Raw genomic sequence first — 26,621 nt, forward strand, 5'->3', positions numbered from 1 at the left:
TACTACCAGATTGAAAATTCCAAGGGGGCAATGGCAGTATTTGTCTTCTTTGCTAATATATTACAATTATTCAATGCAATTTTTATAATAGATTACACAGTAAATAAGATAAGTAAATGGATAAGTAGAGGAGTTAATATGTATAAATACTATTCTAACATTAAGAAACTTTTCCAAAATATAAGTAACAAAATAGGACAGAACATACTAATGAATATCTATCAAAAGATAAGAAATAAATTGATTTTCAGATTCATATCAAAGATAACACTATTATGTTAGGGTTTAAAATAATTGTAGCATAATTTTTACAGGGTTGATTTCAATTGTCTTAGGTTTTTTAATATAAACTATTGAAAGAGGAAGGTTCCTATATAAGATGATGGGGAACAGGAACAGGACTTAGAATAATAGAGGCTGTCCTTATTTAAACTGACATATAAATTTAATTACTTGCTAAGCATAAAGTGGTATAAACCTTCTTATGCAGTAGAAAGAACAAACTTTGGTTACATTTTAAATAAGAATCCAGATGATAGAGAATGGAAAATTCTATAATAGAATGTAATAGCTACATCTCCTAGCGCACCGGCTTATGTGCTCTAACAAAGACCACGAATTTGAAATGATTCAGAAGGTGCATTTCTCTCACATGTTTGTACCAATATAGGAGTTGGTCAAGAAGAAGACTGACATCTTCAACAAGTGAATTTTATCTCTGTGTGCAGGAAACTCCCATTTATTGCCATGTCCCATGCAGCAGGAAAGCCGGAAGAAAAGTAGGAGGGACAAGAGTATTTGCCTTTAAGGAAAGCACCTGGTGTTCCTCACAATGCTTTTATTCCCGTCCTATAGCTCCAAAATTAGGCAGATGGGACACCAAGTTGTAATGTATCTGGGAATGCTGTTTACACTCTAAACCGTATTTATTCTTATCATTTGATTCAGAAAACAAATTAAATGACTGGCACAACTGAAAATAAGCCAAGAGATTTGTTCAATGAAACAAAGCTGAACCTCAACCAAATAGATAAGCTGCTGCCTAAGGTTAGCACCAGTTCTTAGTTATTCAAGAGTGAGTAAACCCTGCTTTTTACCACTGTCGAGGTGTCCAGCGTTGTCCTTTTCAGAGCCTGGCTAGCTGAGGGTTGTGTGGCAAGAAACTTCTTATTTGTATTTTAGTCCCTTAAATGAATGATTTGGATAGGAATGATTCTCCAAATTTTGAAAATACTTATCAGAAATATTCTCTTATTCCTTCACTCTATACCACGTAGACTATAATAAACTGTCTCTCTTCTGCCTCCACATATTTCATGCAGAACATTAGGGGTTAGCAGACAGAAAGCTTATCACCAGCTTCTTTTGGACTCGCTGCTTTTTTCCAAGTGATCTGAGATGATAAAATTACTCACCTTAGGGCTCCAACCCAGCACTCCTTTTTGATTTTCACCTATGTTTTGTGAGCTTTTCTGTTGATGCTAAAACTCTATGCAACAGTCAAAGCCTCATAATTTAATTACATTATTTGTTGCTAGATTTCAAGGAAAAATTATTCCTGACATTCTTCTAATTTAGCTCAGATTCACTTTGGCAGAAAGACAGAATTAGCTACTTTATGATCACTTAGTATTTGACTCTGATTTTGGATAATGAAACAGTTTTTGTGTCTATTTACCATATTTTCTTAGCCATTTAACCAAGATAATCTTATTGTATTGATTCTCCTAGAGATACTTACTTTATTTATTCTCTTCACCTGTCAGAATTTATGTTAGAATATCAGCAAGAATTACTTACAATTGAAATAAATCAAAGAGAGACCACTAAGAACATTGTCAATCATTAATACATAAATCTTGAACTTCCTGAGATTTTTATCCCTAAAGGAAGTTATTTATCAATAGCCTGGTTACAGTTTTTTTTAATACAAGAATTTTCACTCTTCTATAATACAAGAAGTAAAAATTGATAAAGAGGATAACTTGGAAAAAAATTAATCTAACAAAACGGAGACACATTCTTGACTAGCACTTTATTTCTGTACTAAATTTAGGAGACATGTAAATGGTAGGTTTCCTAAGTGAAATAAGACAGACACACAGAGAAAAATACTTCATGGTCCCACTCATATTTGAAATCTATTTTTATAAGTTTAATACATTAAAAAAGGTGGTTACATTGGTGGGAAGAAAATAGGTAAATGAAGGGCAAAAGTTGTAAAGGTGCAGTAATGTAGAATAAATGAATCTGATGTACAACCTGTAGGTATAATAGATAATCTTGTATTGTTTTTGGGAAATATTCTGAGGGACTAGATTTTTGATGTTCTTATCATAAAAAAGAAGCAGAGCTAAGTGATATGATCGATTTGTTAATTTTCTTCATTATAGTAATCATTTCCTTATGCACATGTATCTCAAAACAACATATTGTGCACCTTGAAAATATAAAATAAAACAAATTTAAAAATAAAGGTAATTTTGTTCCTGCATGTAAGCTGAAAATAAGTGAAGACTGGGTCAGTAATAACATTGCTTTGCTGAATTAAGAGAATTCTAATAAAATATTTTTAATTGGGAAGCTATCTGTATTAAATAAAATTGATCTAAAGCTGGTTACAGTGGCCATACTTATAATCCCAGTGCTTTGGCAAGCCAAGGCAGAAAAATCACTGGAGGCCAGGAGTTTGAGATCAGCCTGGGCAATATAGTAAGACCTTATCTCTACCAAAAAATAAACAGAAAATTAGCCTTGAGTGGTGGTGTGCACCTGTTGTCCCAGCTTCTCAGGAGGCTGAGTTGGGAGGATTGCTTGAGTCCAGGACTATAAAACTGCAGTGAGTTCTGATTGTGCCATTGCACTCCAGCCTGGGTGACAGAGTGAGAACTTGTCTCAAAAACAGCAACTAATTATTTTTTGTAGCCATTTTACCTGAAAGGTATAATTCTTTCTTCTACAACTAATGAATCTGCATATGTCTAGGCCAGCCATATCAGGTAGAGCTTGTCCTCTAGTGCTTATATCTATAAAACAAGTAAGACAATTATAAGGAGGCTCTAAGCAAAACAATTTTTTCTCATTCTGGACTTTGAGGTCTTAATTCTTTAGACTCATTTTCTGTCTCAATAGTGGATATCACCCTGAAACTTAATTTGTCCAAACACCTCACATAACCTGAGATTTTACAAAACATACAGTTCATAGGATCAGTACGTTCTTATGCCTTAAAAGTCTCCAGGCATTCAAGGATACCACTATGTGGAAACTCAGGCCTTCTACTGCATTATTGAAGGAGCACATTTGAGACTCACAGCTCTGGTTCCAGGAGTCTGTTAACAGGTCTGGACAATGAGTAATGTCAGTCCAGATAATTCTGAGGAAGGCTTTCTGCCTTGTTATGAGGAGGATAATCAATGGAGACTCTAGACAAGTTCCCAGTCACCTTTCCAGCATTTAGTTGCTGTTTTTGTAATCCCAGCATTTTGGGAGGCCTAGGCAGGTGGCTCACTTGAGGTCAAGAGTTCAAGACTGGCCTGTTCAACATGGTAAAACTTTGTCTTTACTTAAAATACAAAATTAGCAGGGGGCGGGGGGGTGGGGAATATGCATTAGAAGGGAAGGAGAACATACTTAACATGCCATTGGAAGGTGAAATTCCTAATACTTGAGAATATTTTTGAGAACTATGTTTAATTCTCACTATAGAAAGATGTACCCTTTGAATGACATTAAAAATTCGGTAGAAGAGTGAAGAATAATAGTTAAAATGTCACCTAAGTAACAAGAGTCTCAAAACATAAAGTGTTCTAAAAGGTTAAAGTACGTATTTGAGATAGAGGAGAGAATAAATAATAGTTAATTACTTAGACTTTATTATGTGAAAAGACTTTCCTAAAATTCTTCCCTAATAATTGAAGATATAAATTACAATAATTAAAATATACAAAAAATAAAAGTATTAAAATAGTGAAACATTTTAAAAAGGGTAAACTTGAAAATTATTTAATTTTTAATCTCAAAAATCTGAAAGTGATTTTATCAATGTCCTAAAAAATTGAAATAAAAACAAACTTAACAATGTAAAAGAAGGGAGGTTTCCACCGGGCTGGGGGCGGGAGCTAGGGCTTCCCTGGGGACGCAGAAGCAAGAAGCAGGGACCTTGGCGCGCACCAGGCTTTCCGGGACAGAGCCTCGGCCTCCCGCCCACGCCTCCGGCCCCCGGCGTGGTGCTGCTGGCTGGGACCCAGCTGCAGGGTGGCGGGGCGCGCTGCATGACCCCGCCACCGCCGTCCCCACTCCTAGGCACACAGGTCGAGGAGGACCGCGCTGACTACAAAGAGTTCCAGGACTTCTCCAGTCTGCCCGACATCCGCAGCATCGCCTGGGACGACTCTTTTCTACCCTTTCCAGGAGGAGGAGGAGCACGGCGTCGAGGGCGTGGAGAGCGTCCTGGAGGAGGGCGTCCTGGAGGCGTGAGACTGCTGCAGACGTTGGTGCGGCGGGGGGTGAGCGTTGAGAAGGCGCAGGAGACTGACCACAATGGCTAGACCGGCCTTAATGTCGCCTGCTACCACGGCTTTGTGGATATACCGTGGTGGCCTTAGCTGAGTGCCCCCACATTAAAGTCAACTGGCAGGACAGGGAGGGGAACGCAACCCTAATCATAGCTGCACAGGCAGGAGCTGCCCCTGGCCCCATGGACACAGTTGCCTTAGACACTGACTCTCAGCCTTGAGCTTCCTGCGTCAGCATCACCTGGGCTGGTTCATTTGAGCTTTAACACAGATCTGGTGGAAACACAGGCTGCCAAGCCCTGCCCTGGAGTCTTTCTTTGAATAGGCCTGGGGTGGGGCCCAAGAATGAGCAGAAGAACAGGTTTCCTGGTGAGGCTGATGCCGCTGGCCCAGGGATCCCACGTTGAGGAAGGAGGGCTTTGAGGTTTTCATGCCTGATGATGGCCAGGAACCCTTCTCAGTAGGCACTGAAGACCAGCAGAGTCCCAGACCCCAGGAGAGATGTCGTCAGACGGACACAGAGGCATCACGGAATTAAAGTGAAAATGAAGAAAGGAGCTGAGCATCTGTTTCATGACTTTCCTGCGCTGTTTTACTAAAGAGGCTGTTCTGGCCCAGTCAGGGAACGCTATCATCACCAACTACTTGCTCAACTATGTCCTGGGTCTTGACCTTGAAGGATGGACGCGTTCGGGTTGAAAGCCGCCATGCAGGGTCGAACCGATCGCATCCGAGCCCTGAAATAGCAGGGGCGGGTGTCCACGCGAGGGCCCCCGCCGTGGGATGTCGCCAGAGGAGTGGCCACTTACACGTCCGTCTCATGCAGAGGCTCCTGGAGCGCCCCTGCCAGGAGCGGCTGGGGAAAAAGTACCAGCTTGAGCTGCCTCCGCTCCACGAGAGGGTGCGGAAGCCCGAGGGCTCGAAGAACTGCCTGCAGAGGCTCGGGGACTGCGAGCTGTCCAGGCTGACGCCGCGCTCCGTGCGTGGCCCGGAGGACCAGGGCGCCCTGGACCACATGGTCAGGATGACCACCAGCCTCTAACAGCCCCGCCGTGGCCCTCGCGTGCCAGACCGTGTGTCCCCAGAGCTCCCTGTGCGTGGGGAAGAGGCGGCTGGCGGTGCAGGAAATCCTGGCGGCTCAGGAAGTTCTGGCGGCGCGGCTGGGGGTGGGGAGGCAGGCGCAGGAGGCGGGCGAAGCGGAGAGCGCAGAGCAGCACAAGCCGCCCTGCCCAGAGGCCGCGGGCTCTCGGGAGGGCTCCCTAAGAGCCGGCCTCCCACCTGCCCCGCTGCCACGGTTCTGGGGCTCTGGCGACCCCGCCCCGCGGAAGGCCAGCCTCCTGCCCCTGCAGCCCCTGCGGCGGAGCAGTTTGCGGCCCGGCGTGGTAGTGCCCCGGGTCCGCCTCAGCAAGTCGCCCGCGCCCACCTTCCAGCCCCAGAGGCCGGCTGTTCAAATATTTTCCCAATTTTATATTGGGTTCATTTTCTTTTGTTTATTACATTCATTGATCACATGTATTGTATTTTATTGCATATATGTTGGGATAAATATTTTTCTCCACTCTTGGTTTGCATTTGAATTCTTGGATGGTGTATTTTGAAACACAGAAGTCGTCATTTTTGATACAAACTAACTAAATTTTTCTTCTTAATTGTTACTTTTTTGTCCTGGTTAGGAAATCTTTCTGTGTGAGAATATTTTATTGTGTTCCCTTCACCTTCAGAACATGAATCCATGTGGAAATGCACTGTGTATGGTTTGAGGTAGGGGTCAGTATTCAGTATGTCCATTTGAGTATTTAATTGATCCAGCATTGTCCTGATCCCCTTGTAAATTTCACTGTAGAACAGCACTCTAATAATGCATGAGCATTTTGTATATAAGATGAGATTTACAAAGATAAGCACAGCATAGGAGGTCAAATAAGATTACCTCAAAGTATAGGTTCATAAATAAAACACATGGATAAGTATAATATTGTTAGATGAAGAGAAAGAAAATATTTCCAGGTTACCATTGAGTCTTTTTACTCCAAGTTTTTTCATGAAGCCCAAGATCTCTACTTTCTTCCATTGGTTTTAACTTCATTTAGACAACTCTGTCATCTATTATTTCACTTTGTGACATTCAGAAATAATTAAAAACCAGAGAATATATTCTATGCCATACATCATGGGTAATGATTTTCCAAAAATGATTTAAAAAGGAACCAATACACATGGTTTTAGTGTTTTCACCATATTTAATAGAAACACTATAAATGAGTTTTGATGACATTAGAATGCAACTAAAGACATTAAATGTAACTTATTTGTCCTGTTTGATGAGGTGCGAAAAAGAGGGCTTTCTGGGATAAACAGGTTCCCAGAGCATATAGACACATTTCTGACTTTTCTCTGGTCGGAAGTGACTACAGCAAAAGATAGGCCTGAGAGGAGGTGAGAAGGAGCAATTAGGGATGGTGTATATCAGGGAACTTTGATCAACATCAACAAAGCTCATGGTTCTACTTTCACAATCCAGGAATAATCCTACTGTGCTGGTAGGTCTTGGAACATATTGCACCACAAGTGGGGAGGTGGTAAAGAGACTGCAATGAGTGTCCTCCTTAACACATCCAAGAAGAAAGAGTCCCTCCTCTCCATCTATCTTGTCATTCTGTCTCTTCTCTTTCCAATAATTGTTACAGACACCAAAAGCCCAATTCCAAGAGTCCCCCACGTGAACTTCCCAATAATATTTCCCAGATGTGAAAGCCTGAGCCCCCCATTCAAGAAAACATTCAGATTTTGCAGTGATATCGGGATCATCTTGAGGGTCACATCCAACATTCATGCTTCTCAAATCTCCATACAGGAAGATATGACTATTGGTTCTTTCAGGCTGCAGAGTAAAATCAACTGCAAAAATAATTTTTAAAAACTATAGATACATGTAATTAATAGAAATTAGAATTCTTGAGGGAAAAGTTGTTCTACCAAGAGTTTACTTTACCAAGAAATCTGAAGTTACAAGGACAGGAGAATTGTGACTACAACATTTAATAAAGTATAAGGATGATTAATATTCTCTATAGGAAGAACAAAACCCTAAAAACAGACATTGAAAATTTATTGAAAACTTAAAAATTGAGAGTCGAATACAAGACCAGCCTGTTTTAATCCAATCTCCAATGTAAAAGTGAAATATTTTATGCCCTGAATGCCCTTTAGCTATCAAGGTCATTATTATTAAAATATTTCTTGTTCTTAAATACTAGCGATATAATTTTGGCAAGAATGGGAAGATTTTAGCTTCCTCAAGCACCGCTCTAGATAACTGGATAAAAGTCCATATGTTCAAATTATAAGTGGTAATTTAAGGCAGATTTTTGCAAAATCTTTTACCAGTCACTTTGCGGACATCCCTGCTAGCTCTAGACTGAAACCGAATTTTAGATTTTACACGTAGCTCTTCATGTTGTAACTAAACTGAAATTATCATTTCCATTTTTACTTCCTATTTACATTATAATGTCTTCTTTCTTTTTACATGTTAAGTCAACATTTTACATTATATCAATAATATATATTTATTGTAAGAAAGTACAAATACTCCAACAAACTGCAGTGAACTCTATTCTCCAATGAAATGTGTTTAACAATTCAAATGAAATACAGTAAAGAAATGTAAAATTTTTATGTAACCTTGGATTATTACGCTTCCTTCTGAGCATTGTTCCATTTATTCAATTTTTTATTTCTTATGTCATTCCATTTACCCAATATATAACTCTATACATGTGAGCCCAGAACATATTTGTTTTTCACTATGTTTTACTCTTCATGTTATAAATTGGACTATAAATAGAAACACAGATATAAAAGGGTTGCATAGTCATACGGTTCACTTCCTGCTGAAGTGAAATAAAGATTTGATGAAGGGTAAAATGTTACCCCCATGATTCTAACAAGAAGTAATACACCGTGGGAATTCTGTCAATGGGCTGACACTCACCTCTGAATCCACTGAGCCTGTCCAGCAGTCCAGTGATGGGCCCTGCACTGAGCTCTGGATTCACAGGCTCAGACACTTGCAGCAGCAGGGACTCATACCTGCAAGGAGAAAGATACAGTTACCACATCTACAGCCAAAAAAAAAAAAAAAAAATACATAAAAATCACCACTTTTATTTAAAAGACATTTCATGAGAATCCCTTTAACCCACACATTTGCTAATTCCAAAATTATCATTTTCTTTTTCAAATTCATTCTTATTCACAGTTCCTGATTTTCAAGCACGATGGAAAAGTCTATCTGACTGAGAATTCATTCGGATCTTTCTTCGTATTGCTCCAAATTAGTAAGGATCATTAGTCTTAAGACTGGGAGAATATTGAAAAATGAAATTCTGGGTTCCAGACCTCACCAGAAATTCCGGAAATCACTGTCTGGAAAAGTGGGGTTATTTTTAAGACTGCTGCATCTGTTGCTTCCTTCTCAAGGCCAGGGTGTTGAAACTTGCTCCAGGCAGGGAGATCTGCCTTTTATAGTTGAGGTTCTCTGGAGGCCTACACAGTTCAAACATTCCAAATAGTTTGTTTCATCCATTTTTCAGAATTATATATTTAAATATAAACTAGAAATCATCAACACTTTTCACTGCTAAAATACTTTCCCCTTTTCTCTCTGGCTTCCCCTGGTTGACTTTGTAGCCATGTAGTCAATGTAATATTTTCTCTTTCAAATATGAAGGCTTTTGAGCAATAAAAAGGAAATTAGGAATAGAGATGCTCACTTCCTTCATTTTTCTTTCATTTATTTATTTTTTGTTTTATTTATGTATTTATTTATTTTTTGGTTTTGCAGAACTTTCATTGAGCTGCTTAATAAAGTCACTGAGTATGGCAACAAAATAGATGACTACATGGGGGTGGGGGATGGAGAAAGTACAACCAGCACAAGGCAGTATCACTCTCTGAATCCATTATACCGTCAATATCAAAGTTCCTGCTTGATATTTGTGGAAACTGAAAGCATCTGCTAAAATCTTGGTATGCACTTACCTGTGTAATATGTCTCCAAAAGCCTGTAAAAAAAAAAAAAATAGAAAGGCTTAGTGCTTTCCACAAGATGCATCTTCCACTAAGTTCAGTGTGAGATTTGGAGACAGTTTCTGAAGATATTTTCCTACAATGTTCCCTCCTGGAAAGCATTTTCTGTTTCTTTTCTCATGAAAATCCCAGTCTATCATACGTCATGAATTAATGTCCTGATAAAGTCTAAGTCTTGAAGACATTCTCTTTACAAGTGAAGGGAGAGGAGGGAGGCCCACAGAGTCTATGCTCTGTGGTAACCATAAAGAAGCTACTCAGTCATCTTCCCTAAGCCCTGTTACCAAAATGAGCGGACCCCAAAATAATATTAGTGTGATCCTAGATTCCCCAACTTCTCCATCATGCCATGTCTCCAAATTAGCCTAAATGCCAATGAATCACTTCTCATTTTATCCACTTTCAAAAATCCTAAATAAATCACTGACTTTTGATGGGAAATATTTCTTGGGGCTGTCTGTTACCTTAGCCATTCTGCAAAGTTTTGTTGCTGGTGGATAAAGTAGGAGGGACCTTCGGTCTAGTAGAATCACTAGGAGAGGCTATACCTTCCCAACCAAGTAGCATTAGTTATCGAATTGTGTTTTTGGAAACAAATAATGGAAGTGAAGGGGGAGACGGATTTCATGAGAGAGGAAAAACACCCATGTATGTGAATGTTCAACATCATGATACCCCATGGTCAGTCCGTACCTGGAGTAGCTCCACATCTGCTTTATGGTACATTTGCTTCAGATCCTCATACATTCCTCTTAAAAGCTCCCTGGAATGTTCCATTCTGGCTTGGCTTTCATTGAGTTGCTGAAAAATGTCCTCGCCCTCCTTTCGCAGCCTCTCCAAGTGATGTTGCTCTTCTTCATGGAGAAATGCAGGCATCTTCTGATATTCAGCTCTGATTGCTTCTATCCTAAAACTCACATAATCCTGCAGTGACAATTAGTCAAAATAGAAATGTTTTATCCATCTTCTCTTGAATTTCACTGATTCCTCTTAGCATTCTGAACACCCAATATTTTAATCCTCAATCTTGTCAATTCTCAGATTCCACAAAATTTTATTCCTTTCCTTTTTTTTCTGTACTAATATCAACATAGTTGTTTCTGCCCAGTTACTTTTACTTGATTAATGATAAAATGCTTTCTAAGATAGTTATATAAAAATGGATTTCTCTCTTCCACACCACATTTATAGAAAGAAAACACAGTTCTTGCTTAAGAATCAAACTATCGAGTTATATTGACTAGGTAAGAAACCATTATTTCTACTTTGGAGAATTGGGGCAAGTTATGTAAAACCATTATATGACAAATGATGACATGACCCAGACTACCATTGTCAACTCAACGCATTTCACCCAGCATAACATATTCTAATAAGGTTTCATTTATTCTCTTCCAAACTCACACTAATCGGCAACATGGACTTCTTTGTGGTTCCTCAAACCCCCAAATAAATGCAAATTAAATATTACTGCACATGCTGTTTTCTATACCTAGAATTATTTTCATATATAGATATACATATTTCTCATATATGTACTCATATATATATTTCTCAAATATAGGTATATATGGATATATGAGGAATATATACGTGTATCTGTGTGTGTATATATATATTCCTCAAATATATCCATATATATATATATATACCAACACCCAGATACACGTATATATTCATATATTTATGAGGAAGAGGAAGGCAAACAGGAGGATATGTATATTTCCTCCTGATCAAGATTTTGTTTCAGTGCGAATTTTTCCATGAGCCTTTTTTCTGACCACCCTATTTAAAACTCAAACCCTCAGCCCCAGTCCCTGGCCTCTGTGCTCCTTTTCTACTTTCCTGCTTGATTATTCTCCAAAGACACTACTACACTCTAACACATCATGTACTTCACATATCTGCATGGTGACCATTTGCTTTTCCCATTTCCATTGCAAGATTTGTGTGTTTTCTTTCTTCTTTACTCCTTAATTTTCTAAGTTGATATTTGACATAGACTAGGTACTCATAAAATATCTTTCAATGAATTAATATTAGAATAAATTAATGAATTAATATTAGATATCATACCCTCAATATAAACATCCACAAAGAGAAAATCATTTCTAGAATTTTTCTCAAGTCCTTAGAGTTCTCCTTATATTAAATACTAGTTCCCATATTTCTCACATATTTATGTCTTCATCAAGACACAAGTCTACATTTCTCGCCACTTTTCCCATTATGTGTTATGACTTATTCAATATTAATTAGCGCTGATATTTAATTTCATGCTTTCCCTAAGGTTGCGCTCTTGCTCCTTCTGCCTGAAATTTAGCTCACATTTCAATATACTTGCCCACCAGGATTCAAATTCATACTGACTCAGCCTTAGAAGGGTCACCTGAAATTTCCATGACTGACAAATAACACTTGTATCCAGAATTTATCCAGGCAGCCCATTGGGAACAGTGTGAAATGGCCCAGTTTCTTGTATTTGTTGGGGTATTGCTATAGGTTTGTATGGAAACAGATGAGCATGCTTGGGTAACATCTGTGGTCTGATTAGACATCCTACCAAAGAGTCACACTAACTTATATAAAAAATTACGGTGTTTTTTTTCTCAAGTGTTTTTTCCTTGTTTATTGAATTCCAGAAACATTATGGGTTGAGATCAAGTTCCTATTTTAAGAGTCACCCATTTGTTCACTATAAGTTCCTGCAGAAGGTAGAGTAATACGGTACTAACCTTCCAGCATCTGGTTCTGGTGGTTTCTGTGTTCAGGTTTCTGAGATTTTCACAAGCTTTTTGCCATAAAGACTGCATTTTTTTTAGGAGCTCCTCCTGCAAAAGAGCCATGAATTGAAGCACAAGTGAGGACAATAAAGTATCACTCACACTCTGATATACGAAGGACCCAAAATGAGAGACAAATTAGCCCACAGAAAATAGAGTTTGCTTTGTTTCCCCTCATGTTTGTCAAATCTGAGAGGTGTGAAGTCAAGGAAGCTCATAACAGACATGCTTAAGGGGACACAGAGATGGCATCATCCAATCTCCAAGGAAATAGACTTACAAGAATTTCATGTGTCCTGTATAGAAATAGATCTTCAGAGGCATCACTTACCCGGCGTTCCTCAGCAGCCCACTCAATGGGACAGTGTCTGTGATTCCGGTGCTCCTGAGAGTTGGAGCACAGCCAACAGAGCCGGCTCTTGTCCACTTCACAGAACATCTTCTTTGCCTCTCTGTGCATCCCACATATTTGCTCCTCAGAGCTAAGGAATTGCCGGAGGCTGGCTTTTCTGGCAGTGGAAGCCATGTTCTTCAAACAAATGTCAGTTTTGAGGTTTCTCTGCCGTATTGTCTTCTTGCATTTAGAGCACTGAGCAAGAACTGCCATGTCTTGCCAGTTGAGGTAGAAACAGGGCCGGCAAAAGCTGTGCCCACAGTCTATGGTGACTGGGTGTATGAAGTAGTTCATGCAGATGGGACAGGTGAGTGCCCTCTGGAAGACTTGCAAGATTCCAGAATTCATGTTTCTGAAGAAGAAAGAGCAGCATGTCATTTTGGGGTCTGGGTTGGTGAAAATCTGTGAACATGTGGTGATATGTGGTAGCTGTATTTTCTTCTTGACAGTGCTCATTAAAGTGGAACAAACTATTTCCTCTGTAACAAAAATGAAAAATTCATACACAAAGAGAGTCCTTAGGCTTCTTAGCAGACACTACTGACTAGATGACTCACAACCTCTTCTACTCCTAGTTCCTGCCCATAACATAATGCAAATCTGTTCAAAAACCTATTCCCTGGATGTCGATATGAAACTCGGGTTTTAATCTTAAGTGGTCTAGAATAAAACATGCTTCTCCCTATTTCTCTTTCAAATAACTACTAAATGACTATGGGAGAGGAGTAGAAAACCTACATTGGGTAACAAAACATGAGAAGATGGTCAGAGGGCGCTATGACATATTTTTAGAGAGAGGGACCCAGAAGCCGGCTCTTTAAAACAAAAACAACCCCAGAACAAACCAACCGACCAGATAAACAAAAAGACAGCAATTAAACCAGTCTAGGATCACTAGGAGATAAAACAAATAATGAAAAATATTGGGTTTATTTTTCTTATGGCTTAAATTAACTTCTTCTTTGGGCTACTCCAACTATGAACTGACATACAGTCAGTTTTTTAAAAACTGAAATATATATAATTATATTACTATGGTATTATGGTTAATTTTAGGTGTTGACTTGACTGGATTAAATAATACATGGAGAATTGGTAAAGCATTATCTCTGGGTGAGTCTGTGAAGGTGTTTCCAGAGAGACATGTAAGTTTGTGAGCTGAGTGGGGAACAGCAGCCCTCAATGTGGGTGTACACTATCCAATCAGCTGGTAGCTCAGACTGAAGATAAAGGGCAGAGAGAGGGCCGTTTCCTCTCTTTCTCCTGAAGCTTATTCTAACTCAGCCAGGATATTGGTATCTCCAGGATACTACCTTAATGACAGCCTATGTTCAACTTCTCAGACTCCATAATCAAGGGAACAAATTTCCCTAGTGGACTTCCTCTCCTGTACAGTGTCATGTGTAGAGTGAGGACAGATATATGATCTGAGGGACGCATTAGACAGTCTCCTTATTGTTTGAACATCATAGGGTACACTTACACAAACCTAGATGGTATAGCCTACTACACACCAATGTTATACAGTATAGCATATTGTTCCTAGGCTATAAACCTGTATGGTATACGATAGGCAGTTGTACCACAATTGTAAGTATTTCTGGTATATATATATAGTTATGTACACAACCTATGTTTCTGTCTCTCTGGAGAACCCTGACCAATAAAAACTGTAATCTTTGCCTTGGCAGTTTGAAGTCCTTTACCTTACTCTCTTTTACTAAACACTGCTGAATTTAAGTGCCAACAGTGAAAATTTAAGAATTGCAAATCTTTTTCAGAGGTCATCTGAGCCATTTCAAGGAATTTTTCATAGTTTCATCTGAGGTAAGCCTCAATTAAAATGACAACTAGTATCAAGGATCAAATCATTCCTTATACAGTTATCTGCTAAACAATTGTGTTTTGATTTCTAAGCTAGGGCATTTTGGAGAGCATTCTTATTTCCTTTAGTATCACCATTTTTAACTCATCATTGCCTCAGTAACTTAAAATCATGTCTAAAAGCTTAAGGTTATGAAAGTACAACATTTACAGTATTCAATAATTATCCTTTTTTACTTAATTAAGTGTACCAATATTAGTACATGCAGTACACATATATATGCTTTAATGTGAATTCCATATATTCATGATGCATGCAAATCTATTGCAGCAAACACTAGATATCTAAAATTTTTCAAAAATATATTAAACACTTTTGGAACACATAAAATGACAACAATTAATAACCTCATGTCATAAAATGAATAGCAATACTATGAATTACAAATAAGATCATTAAGTAAGTTTAGTCAGTTAGATATTTTTATCACTGTAATTTACTATTTTAAAGGAAGAGAGAAATAATTTTCTCCATATAAGTTTCACTTACCCCAAAGTTCTATGAATGTTTCCTGCAGTAATTCTTCCAAGAAAAAATTCTTTTAAGTACTCCCCAAGATCAGGAGCTCATTCCTTGCAGAGTTGACTTTCAGAGGTCACCTGAATGCAGTTAACTCTAAGTGCTGTCCTCCTCTGGAGAAATAGGAGCTTGTCTCTTCTACTTCCTCTTATGTGAATCTTTGAAAACCACACCCACCTCTTTAGTGATATTTAGGGTATTAAGAAAGGTGGAGACAGCAGAGATGATTAGGTTTATGCAATATTTAGTACATGCCTTTTCATCACTGATTAAATTAGCGTCACACTATCATTGTAAAAACCACTGCCTGAATGAGGCATATCTATCATCAATCTTATCAGAGTAAACATATGCTAGAAATTACCTAAAATTGATTAATACTGTTTCTTGAGTTTCTTCCCAAGGCACAAGCATTCCTCTAAGTGCACATTTATTTATTTATACCAAAGAAAGTTTCACCCTCTGGAGTGCAGTGGCACAATCTTAGCTCACCACAGCCTTGAATTCCAGGGCTCAAGTAATCCTCCCACTTCAGCTTTCAAAGTAAAAAAGACTAGAGGTTTATGCCATTGAACCTAGCTAATTTTTCATTTACTCATCAAAAATATTTTTAAAATTCTTAGGTGATTACATGTGTTACAATGACCAGCTGGATTAGAATTAGATTAGGTATAAAACGATGAAAGAATCTGGGAGAGGGGGCAGAGTGTTGGTTGTTAATTAGCACATGGATCAAAGGAGAGCACTGAGGTGTTTAGAAGCCACAACATTGATAGGATAAAAGCCAGAACTAACAATCCAATTGTAAATCTCTTTACTGTGGTATTTTCTGCCATTTCTGCTCCATAAGACACACCTTAACCACTTTGTCATGGTATCTGCAGTATTCTATTTTAGTCTACATAGCATTTTCTCTCAAATGCATTCTATTTCTCTCTCCTTCATCTTCCCTCCCTTCTTCCTTCCAGCTGTATTTTTTCACTAGAGAACACTAGTAGAATGTTCTCCCAAATTTCAGATTTCAGATACGCATCTGTAAAATAATCTTATGGAGACACATTTTAGTTGCTACTGAATACTTGGTTGTTTTCATAAGTTCACAGCATTATTACTGTCCTCCAAAAAACGGTTTCCCATTTCCACAGCTAATCTCATCATTGACTCTGCCATCCAAGTTTATTCTAGGCCACTCTGGAAGAATCTGGAAAAATACTTAAAATACATTTTAAGTATTCATCATGCACATGTATTGTATTTTATTTTATATATGTTCGGGTGAATATCTTTCTCCACTAATTGTTTGCATTTCAATTCTTGTATCATGTTTTTTGAAACACAGAAGTCGTCATTAATATAAACCAACTAATTTTTTTAATTGTTAATTTTTGTCCTGGTTAAGAAATCCTTATGAGAATATTGTGTCATGTTCCCCTTACCTTCAGGACTTGAATCTATTTGGAAATGATTGTGTGTGTTTTGAGGTAGGAGTCAATATTTAGTTATTTTAAAAAATTCAATTAATCCAGCATTGTTCTGACCACCTTGTGTATTTCAATGTAGAAGAGCACACTAATAATGCAGGATTATTTATCTATGTGGTGAGAATTCCAAAATGAAGCCAAGCATGGAAGGTCAAATAATATTAACTCAAAGGATAGATTAGTAAAATGAAATGTGATGGATAAGCGCAATATAGTTAGGTAAAGAGAAAGAAAAACATTTCCCAGCTATCATTAAGACTTCACTCCAAGCTTTTGCATGAAGCAAAAGATCCCGACTCTCTTCCATTGATTTTAACTCCATTCAGACATGTCTGTCATCTATTATTTCACTCAGTGGCAGTCAGAAATAAAGAAAAAAAAAACAATATATTTTATGCCATGATCATGAATAATGATTTTTCAAAAATTAATAAAGAACCAATACATATACTTTTAGTGTTTTTACCATTTTTAATAGTAACACAATAAATGAGTTTTAATAACATTAGGAGGCAATTCAAGACATAAAACAGAACCTATTTGTCCTGTTTGATAAGGCACAAGGAAAACGGCTTTCTGGGATAAAGGGATTCTCACAGCAGATGAACACATTTCTGATTTATCTCTGGTCAGAGGTGAATACACCGAAAGATAGGCCTGAGAGGAGGTGAGAAGGAGCAATTAGGGATGGTGTATATAAGGCTCCTTTGATTATCATCAACGAAGCTCACAGTTCTAGCTTCACAATCCAGGAATAATCCTATGCGGCTGGTAGTTCTTGGGATATATTGCAGTGTAAGTGGGGAGGTGGTAAAGAGACTGCACTGAATGTCATTCTTGACACATCCAAGACTAAAGAGTCCCTCCTCTCCATATATATTGTCATTCTGATTCTTCCCTTTCCAATACTTATTACAGACACCAAAAGCCCAATTCCAAGAGTCCCCCACATGGACCTCCCAGTAATATTTGCCGGAGGTGAAAGTCTGAGCACCCCATGCAAGAAAACTTGTAGGTGTTGCAGTGATATGGGGCGCATTTTGACGGTCACATCCAATACACATGCTTCTCAAATCTCCACATCGGAAGATATGACTGTTGGCTTCATTATGATGCAGAGTAATATCCACTGCAAAATAAATAAATAAATAAATAAATAAAAGAGAAAGAAACAAAACATGCATAGACATGTGTCAATAAGCAAAAATTGTTCTATCAAGAAGTTAATTTACCAGGAAACGTAAAGTCACAAGGACACTTTTGCTTGTAACTTCTAATAAAGCGTAGAGATGATTAACTACAAGACAAACAAAACACTAACCACAGGTATTAAAAATGTTTTGAAAACTTACTTATTGAGAGCCAAATGTAAGACCAACTTCTTTCAATCCAATTTTCAAAGCAAAATTTGCACATTATATGCCCTAAATGCTATGCTATTATCAAGATCATTATTTAGAAATGTTTCTTATTCTTAAAAACTAGTGCTATCATTTTGGAAAGAATGTGAAGATTTTCAGTTACTCAAGAACTGCTCTTGATGACTGGATAAAAATCCGTAAGTACATGTCATAAGTAACAATTTAAAGCAGATTTCTGTAAAATCTTTTACCAGTCTCTCTGTGGTCCTCTATGCTAGCTTGGGGCTGAAGCTGGATTTTAAACTTAACATGTAGCTCTTCATATTGCAATTAAACTGAAGTTCTTTTTGTTTGTAATTTTACTTGTATTCACAAAATGGTTGCTTCTTTTTATGTTTACCCATTAACTAATTTTTTTTGCAATACATGATACATATCCACTTAAAAAATTAAAAACCCTCAGCAATCCCCAGTAAACCATAATCCCAAAAGAACAGTTCTTAGCTGTTCAAATGAATACACTAAGGAATTGTAAAATTTTGTATTTAACATTAAATAACTCACCTTCATTCTGAGCATTGTTCCATTTGCTCCTTTTTTAAATTTGCTACACTACTCCTTTTTCCCATTACATTACTCAGTACCTATGATGCCAAAATGTATTTGTTTTTCACTATCTTTCAAACATAATGCTATAAATCTGACTATACAGACACAGATACAAAAAGGTTGCATGATTATATTGTTCACTTATGTCTATAAAGAAGTAAAATATTTGATAAAGGGTGAAATATTACCCATCTGGTCCTAACAATAATAATATTTAGATAGTGGGAGTGCTGCCTGTGGGTGGAGACTTACCTCAGAATTGGATGAGCTTGTCCCTCAGTCCAGTGATGGGCCCTGCACTGAGCTCTAGATTCAGAGGCTGGGGCATGTGCAGCAGCACGGACTCGCTCCTGGAAGGAACAACTTGCAGTTACAACATCTACAGCCATAAAATAAATAAAAACCACTATTTCTATTTAAAAGACAGTCCATGAGAATCCTTTGAATCCACAAATTTGATTACTCAAAAATTATTACTTCCTTTTTGGAATTAATTTCTATTTACAGTTTCCAAATTTTAAAGCATAGTGGGAGAGTCTGAGTCAGAATTCAGTCTGATCTTTCTTTTTTCTCTGCCCCACATGTGTAAGGTTCCTTAGCCTTATGGCCTTGAGCATATTTGGAAATGAAATTCTGAGTTCCACTTCTTGGCAGACTCCCCTGACATCTTTGTCTGAAATAGCGGGGTTCTGGGGAGACTGCTGCATCTGCTGCTTCCTTTTCAAGATAAAGAATGTGAAACTTGTTCTAGGCAGCTAGATCTGCCTTTTAGAAACAAGCTTCCCTAGAGACTTATACAGTTCTAATACTCCACAGTTTTTTCAACCTATTTTTCAGGACTGTTAACTGATATGTATGTAGGTATGAACAACAAATCAACTTTTTCACTGCTGAAATACTTCTCCCACTTCTCTCCTGCTTCCTCTGGTGACTTTCTCACCATCCACAAAACAAAACTTTATCTTTCACCTATGCAGGCTTTTAAGCAATAAAACAAAATCAGGAATAAACATTTTTTTATTTCACTATTTATTTATTTATTTATTTATTTATTTAGTGTTCTTGTCTTTTCTGGTGTGAGAGTGAAAGCAGATGCAAAAAAAGAAAGGTAGTATCAATATCTTAATCATTTATGCCATGACTTTGGTAGAGCCTGCTTTGATATTCATGGAAACTGAAAGAATATATACTAAAATTTAGGTAAACACTCACCTGTGTAATATGTCTCCAAAACCCTGTAAAAAAAATAGAAATATGTAGGACATTTCACAAGATGCACCTTTCACTAAGTTCAGTGTGAAATTTGGAGTCAGTATCTAAAGATATTATTTCCCTACCATCTGGAAAGCATTTTCTGTTTCTTCTGTAATGAAAATCCCAGTTAGTCATTTTGTCATTAATTAATGTCCTGGTAAAGTCTGAGTCTTGAAGACATTCTCTCCAGAAGTGAAGGGAGAAGAGGCCCAGAGAGTCTATGCTCTGTGGTAACTTCAAATAACCTACTCAGTCATCTTTCCCAGAACCTATGACCCAAATGAGTGGACCTCAAAATAATATTAATGTGAGCCTAGATTCCCAAAACTTCTGATCTTGCCATGTCCTCAAATTAACCTAAATGTAAATGAATCACTCACTATTTTATAAATGTTAAACAGCCCAAAATATATTATTGACTTAGATGGGGAATAGTTATTGGGGCTGTCACCTTGACCATTCCACAAAGTTTTGTGGCTGGTGGATAAAATAGGAGGGACCATTGGCCTGGTAGAATCCCTTGGCGGGGCTATACTCTCCCAATAAAGTAGCATTAGTTATGTGAATGTGTTTTTGGAAACACATCATGGAAATAAAGGTAGGGAGATGGATTTCAGCCATGAGGAATATACTTACACATGTGAATATTCAAAAACCTGAAACCACATTGTGAGTTTGTACCTGAAGTAGCTCCACATCTGGTTTATGGCACATTTCCTTCAGCTCCTCATACATTCCTCTTAAAATCTCCCTCCTATGAGCCATTTTGGCTTTACTTAAATGAAGTTGATGAAAAATATCTTTCCCCTTCTTTTTCAGCATCGCCAAATTATGTTTTTCTTCTTCATGGTGAAATGCAGCCGTCTTCTGATACTCAGCTCTCATAGCTTCTAGCCTTAAATTCACATAATCCTGCAGTGATAATGGGTTAGTCAAAAGAGAAATGTATTTATCCATGTCCTCTTAAATCTCACTGATTCTGTTTGTCACTCGAACACTCAATAATTTAAACCTCAGTCTTGCTAGTTCTTAGAATCCACAAAATTTTGTTCATTTCCTTTCTTTCTGTATAAAAATCAACATAGATGTATCTGACCAATTACATTAAATTTATTCAAGATAATGTGTTTTCTAAGATAGTTGAAAATAAAAAAATACAATTTGAATTTTGCTATTCCAGCCAATATTTATGGAAAAGTAAGAACAGTTCATGCTTAAGAGTTGGAGTATAGAGCTATAGTTACTAGAAAGGAAATAATTATTTCTATTTCTGAGATACGTAACAAGTTGCTTAAACTCATTATATGTGAAATGAGCTTAGACTAGCATGTCCAGCTAAATGCATTTCACCCAGCAAAACCTATCTTAATAAGGCTGCATTTATGATTTGGCCATCTTTGTCTCTCTGAATTCATTTCCTTCCATTCTTTTTCTAAGTTATCCCATTCTGAAACATAGACTTCTTTGTGGTTCCTCAGGCCTCCAAATATACACAAACTCAAAATTACTGCATATGCTGTTCTCTCCAACTAGAATTTTATACACACACACACACACACACACACACATACATATATACACATTCATGGTCCACATATATGTATATACATACACACATTCGTGTTCCCTCTCCTCTTCAAAATTTCGTTCAAATTGAATTTTTCAGTGAGTCTTTTTTCTGACCACCCTATTTAAAAATCAGACACTAATCTCCAGTTTCTGGCCTCTATTGTCCTTTTCTACTTCCCTGCTTGATTATTCTCCAACAAAGAACCTACCACACTCGAACACATCATGTATTGCACACATTTGCATGTTGACCATTTTTGCCTCTCTCATTTGGATTGTACGATTTGTGAGGACAAAGATGCTTTCTTTCTTCTATACTGGCAAATTTTCTAATTTAATATTCAACATAGACTAGGTTCTTATGAAATACTTTTCAAAACACTAATATTAGCTATCATACCCTCAAAGTATACATCCACAAAGAGAAAATCATTTTTAATATTTCTCTGAAGTCCTCAGAGTTTTCCTTATATTTAGATACTAGTTCCCATATTTTGAGCATGTTTGCATGTCTCCCTCAAGACACAAATCCATATTTCTCACCACTTTTCTCATCATATGTTATGTAGTATTCAATGTTAATTAGTTGAGATTCTTAATTTCATGGTTGCCCTAGATTTCCCGTCACTCTTTCTGCCTCAAATTTTCCATACAATTCCAAATACTACTTGTCCACCAGCATTCAGATTAATGCTGACCCAGGCTCAGAAGGTTCACTTGAGCTTTCCATGACTGCCAAATGAATCTTGTGCCCAGCATTTATCCAACCAGCACATATAGAATGCTGCGAGATGGCCCAGTTTCTTGTATCTGTTGGTGTATAGCTACAGGTTTGTATGAAAACAAACCAGCATGCTTTGGGTGACTTCAGTAGTTTTCTTAGAAATCCTATCTAACAGTCATACTATTCTATATAAGAAATGAGGTCACTTTTTCTCAGTGTTTTCTTTTTTTTTTTATTGACTCCCAGAAACATTAGAGTTTGATAACAAGTTCCTATTTTAAGAGTCACCCATTTGCCCACCATAAGTTCCTGGAGAAGGTAGAAGGTAGAGTAGTACAGAACTAACCTTCCAGTGGCTGATTCTGGTGGTTTCCACATTCAGGTTTCTCTGATTTTCACAAGCTTTTTCCCATAAAGACTGCATTTTCTTTAAAAGCTTCTCCTGCAAAAGAGCCATGAATTGAAGCACCAGTGAAAACAATAAAGTAACATGCAGACCATTTCATAGGGAGCGGGCACAGAATGAGAGACAAATAAGTCCCTAGGAAATGGCATTTCTTCTATTTCCCTTCTTCTTCATCAAATCTCAGAGGTTTGAAGCTAAGAAAGCTCAAAAGTGAGCTGCTTAAAGGGACTCAGATTTGGCTTTACCCAATCTCCAAGAAAATAGACCCACAGGAATTTCATGTGTCATTTATAGAAATAGATCTTCAGAGGCATCACTTACCCGGTGTTCCTCAGCAGCCCACTCAATGGGACGATGTCTGTGATACTGGTGCTCCTGAGAGCTGGAGCACAGCAAACAGAGCAGGCTCTTGTCCACTTCACAGAACATCTTCTTTGTCTCCCTGTGAGTGCCACACATTTGCTCCTCAGAGCTCAGGAATAGCCAGAGACTGACTTTTCTGGCAAGGAAAGCCATCTGCTTCAAATGAATGTTAGTTTTGAGGTTTCTCTGCCATGTTGTCTTCATGCATTCAAAGCACTGAGTAAGAATTGGGATGTCTTGCCAGTTGAAGTAGAAACAGGGCCTGCAAAAGCTGTGCCCACAGTCTATGGTGACCGGGTCTATGAAGTAATTCATGCAGATGGGGCAGGTAATTTCCATCTGGAAGTCTTGCGAGATTCCAGAATTCATGTTTCTGAGGAAGAAAGAGCAACATGTCCTTTTGGGGTCTGGGTTGATGAAAAGTTTCGGAACATGTGGAGATACCTGAGAGCCCTATTTTCTTCTCTTGACAGTATTCATTAAAACACAGCACACTATTTATTCTGTAACAAAAATAAAAATCTCACACAGAGAGAGTCTCTCGGCTTTATAGTAGATATTACTGACTAGATGACTCACAACCCTTTATACTCTTATTTCCTGTCTGTAACACAATACCAATCTATTCAATTTCCCGTTTTCTGAATGTTGATCTGGAAATTGGGTTTGATTCTAAGTGGCCTAGAATAAATTGTAGTTGTTCCTATTCTTCTTTCATGTAACTGCTGAGTATGAAAGACTGGGAAAAACTGCCTTGGCCAAGGAAATATGAGAAGATGGCTAGAGGGTTCTATGGCATATTTTTAGAGACACAACAGTGGGACAGCAAACCACCATGGCACATGTTTACCTGTGTAACAAGCCTGCACGTCCTGCACATTTATCTTAGGACTTAAAATAATATGAAATTAAAGTAAAATAAAAAACCAAACCAAAACAAAATAGAAAAACCAATCAACCAACCAAAAAAACAGCAATTAAACCAATTTTGGTTTAATAGAAGAGAAAAACATAGTTAAAGATATTGGGCCTTTTTATTTTCTCGTGGATTAAATTAACTTCTCCTAGGGATACCCAAACTCTAAACTAACATATAGTAGGATTTTTGTTAAACTCAGAGAGGTGTAATTACATCTCTATGGTGTGATGGCGAATTTTAGATACCAGTGTGACTGGATTAACCAATACCTAGGGAACTGGTGCAGCATTGTTTCTGGGTGAGTCTGTGAAGGTGTTTCCAGAGGAGAGAGACATGTGAGTTGGTGAGCTGAGTGGGACCATCATCCCTCAATGTGAGTGGGCGCCATTCAATCAGCTGGTAGCTCAGATAAAAGGAAAAAGCCAGAGAAAAGGCAATTTCCTCTTTTTTTCTCCTGAAGCTGGTTCTGAGGCTTTCAGCCTTGAGCTCAGTCAAGATACCGGTATCCTCAGGACATCAGCTTAAAGACAGCCTATATTAGAACTGCTCAGACTCTATAATCAAGCAAACAAATTTTCCTGATGAATTCCCTCTCAGGTAGAGTCATGTGTAGCTTGATGACAGATATATGTTCTGAGAAATGTGTAAGGAGGTTTTATTTATTTACTTTTTGAGATGGAGTCTCACTCTATCATCCATGCTGGAGTGCAGTGGTGCAGTCTCGGCTCACTGCAACCTCTGCCTCCAGGGTCAAAGTGAGTCTCCTGCCTTAGCCTCCTGAGTACCTGGGATTACCAGAACACCTCACTACACCTGGTAAATTTTTTCATTTTTTTTCCTTTTTTTAGTAGAGACGAAGTTTCACCATATTGCCCAGGCTGGACTCGAACACCTGGTCTCAAGTGATGTGCCTGCCACAGCCTCCCAAAGTGCTGGGATTAGAGGCGTGAGCCACTGTGCCCAGCCAGGCGGTTTTATTGTTTCGACATTATAGACTATACTTACACAAACCTAGATGGTATAGCCTGCTACGCACCTATGGTATACAGTACAGCCTGTTGCTCCTAGGCTACAAAACTGTACAGCATGTTCTGTAGTGTATACTGTAGGCAATTGTAACACAGTGGTAATTATTTAGTATGTAAACATATTTAAATACAGAAATGGTACAGTTAACATACTGGTATTATAATCTTATGTGACCACCATGTATGGTTTGTGGTTGACTGAAATGGCTCATGAATGTATCTCTACATGTATACATATACACCCTATCATTCTGTCTGCCTGGAGAGCTCTGACTAATATATAAACTATGGTCTTTGGCAATTTTAAGTCCTTTTCTTTACCCTCCCGTATTTGATAACACTGCTGAATTTTAGTGAAAGAAATGAAAAATCTTAGAATAGTAAATAGTCTCCAGAGGTCATCTAAGTCATTTTAAGGAACTTTTCATAGTTTAATAAAATTAAGACTCAAGTGAGATGGCAACCACCATCACGTATCAAATTATATCTTATAAATTTATTTGGTCAAAAAATTGTGTTTTGATTTCCAAACTAGGATGTTTTAGGGAGCTTTCTCATTTTTTTCAGTTTCACTGTTTTGCATCTCTCATCATTACCTTGCTAATTTAAAGTTATGTCTAAAAGCTGAATGAATGAATTAACATTCATTAATGTCTTCTCAATTCAATTGTTTAATATTAATGCACTCATTACACATATATTTACACACACTTATGTGCACATATAGGTATTAATATCAACTCCATATATTCATTTTGCATACATATCTGTTGCAGCAAACACTAGATATTTCCATTTTTTGAAAACTATATTGAAGAATGATAGAAAATGCAAAATAACAACAATTAGTATCCTTATAATTCATAAAATCTATAGTAAGAATATGAATTACAATGGTATCATTGTGTAGATTTAAGATAATGAGATATTTTTAACACTCTAATTTATTATTTTGTAAAGGAAAGAAGATATAATTTTATCAGTATAAGTTTTACTCACCGCTGGGTTCTTTGAATGGTTCCCACAGTGATTCTTCCAGAAATAATTCTGTTAAGTACTCCTCAAGGTTTGGAGCTCATTCACCGCAGTACTGACTTTTAGAGGTCACCAAAATACAGCTCCCTCTAAGTGTGCTCCTTCTCCTTTGGAGAAAACTGAGCTTGTCTCTTCTATGTCCTTTTATAAGAATCTGTGAAGGCCACACCCACCTCTTTAAGAGGGTGGAGTATTGAGAAAGGTAGAGAATAAGACGATTAGGTTTATGCAGTATTTAGAACACACCTTTGCACCACTGATTAAATTATCATCACTCCTTCATTCCAAAAAACCGTGACTGAAGTGAATCATATGTAACATAAATCCTATGAGATTAGATATACACTAGAAATTAACTAAGATACATTTTATACTGTTTATTGAGTTTCATCCAAGATGCAGTCATTCCTCTAAGGGCACATTTATTTATTCTAGAGAAACTCTCTCCTTGTGGAGTGCAGTGGTACAATCATAGCTCACTGCAGCCTTGAATTCCAAGGCTCAGGGGATCCTCTTGCTTCAGCCTCCCAAGTAGCTAGGACTACAGGCTCACACCATCCCACTTGGCTAATGTTTTTTAAAACTTTTCGTAGAGTCAGGGTATGGCTCTGTGGCTACTGTCTGGAGAAAGAAGTGGAAATGGAAGATTAGGTTACACAGAAGGGTGTAACATTGGGGAAGGG

At 37.7% G+C, this 26,621-nt stretch overlaps 2 protein-coding genes and 1 pseudogene across 2 annotated transcripts; 1 reads left to right on the plus strand and 2 right to left on the minus strand.

The window, feature by feature from the left end:
- The first annotated feature begins 4,524 nt into the window (after positions 1–4,524).
- Positions 4,525–6,115, plus strand: LOC129136367 (ankyrin repeat domain-containing protein 33B-like; annotated as a pseudogene).
- Positions 6,116–6,822: 707 nt separating this feature from the next.
- Positions 6,823–15,284, minus strand: LOC129136368 (tripartite motif-containing protein 51). The gene is made up of 7 exons (XM_016921772.4): positions 15,160–15,284; positions 12,723–13,137; positions 12,344–12,439; positions 10,302–10,532; positions 9,561–9,583; positions 8,512–8,609; positions 6,823–7,415 (listed from the first exon to the last, which is right to left on the minus strand). Exons 2-7 carry the CDS (start codon positions 13,131–13,133, stop codon positions 6,823–6,825), a joined length of 1,452 nt encoding a protein of 483 aa, XP_016777261.4. The 5' UTR covers positions 13,134–13,137; positions 15,160–15,284.
- A 1,850-nt stretch (positions 15,285–17,134) lies between these two features.
- Positions 17,135–26,101, minus strand: LOC129136459 (tripartite motif-containing protein 49D-like). The gene is made up of 7 exons (XM_063784382.1): positions 25,903–26,101; positions 22,915–23,329; positions 22,534–22,629; positions 20,576–20,806; positions 19,853–19,875; positions 18,893–18,990; positions 17,135–17,799 (listed from the first exon to the last, which is right to left on the minus strand). The coding sequence occupies exons 2-6, from the start codon at positions 23,323–23,325 to the stop codon at positions 18,894–18,896; spliced, it is 858 nt and encodes a 285-aa protein (XP_063640452.1). The 5' UTR covers positions 23,326–23,329; positions 25,903–26,101; the 3' UTR covers positions 17,135–17,799; position 18,893.
- Positions 26,102–26,621: the final 520 nt, after the last annotated feature.

This window comes from Pan troglodytes, chromosome 9, assembly GCF_028858775.2.
Source record: "Pan troglodytes isolate AG18354 chromosome 9, NHGRI_mPanTro3-v2.0_pri, whole genome shotgun sequence".
Classification (NCBI taxonomy): Eukaryota; Metazoa; Chordata; class Mammalia; order Primates; family Hominidae; genus Pan; species Pan troglodytes.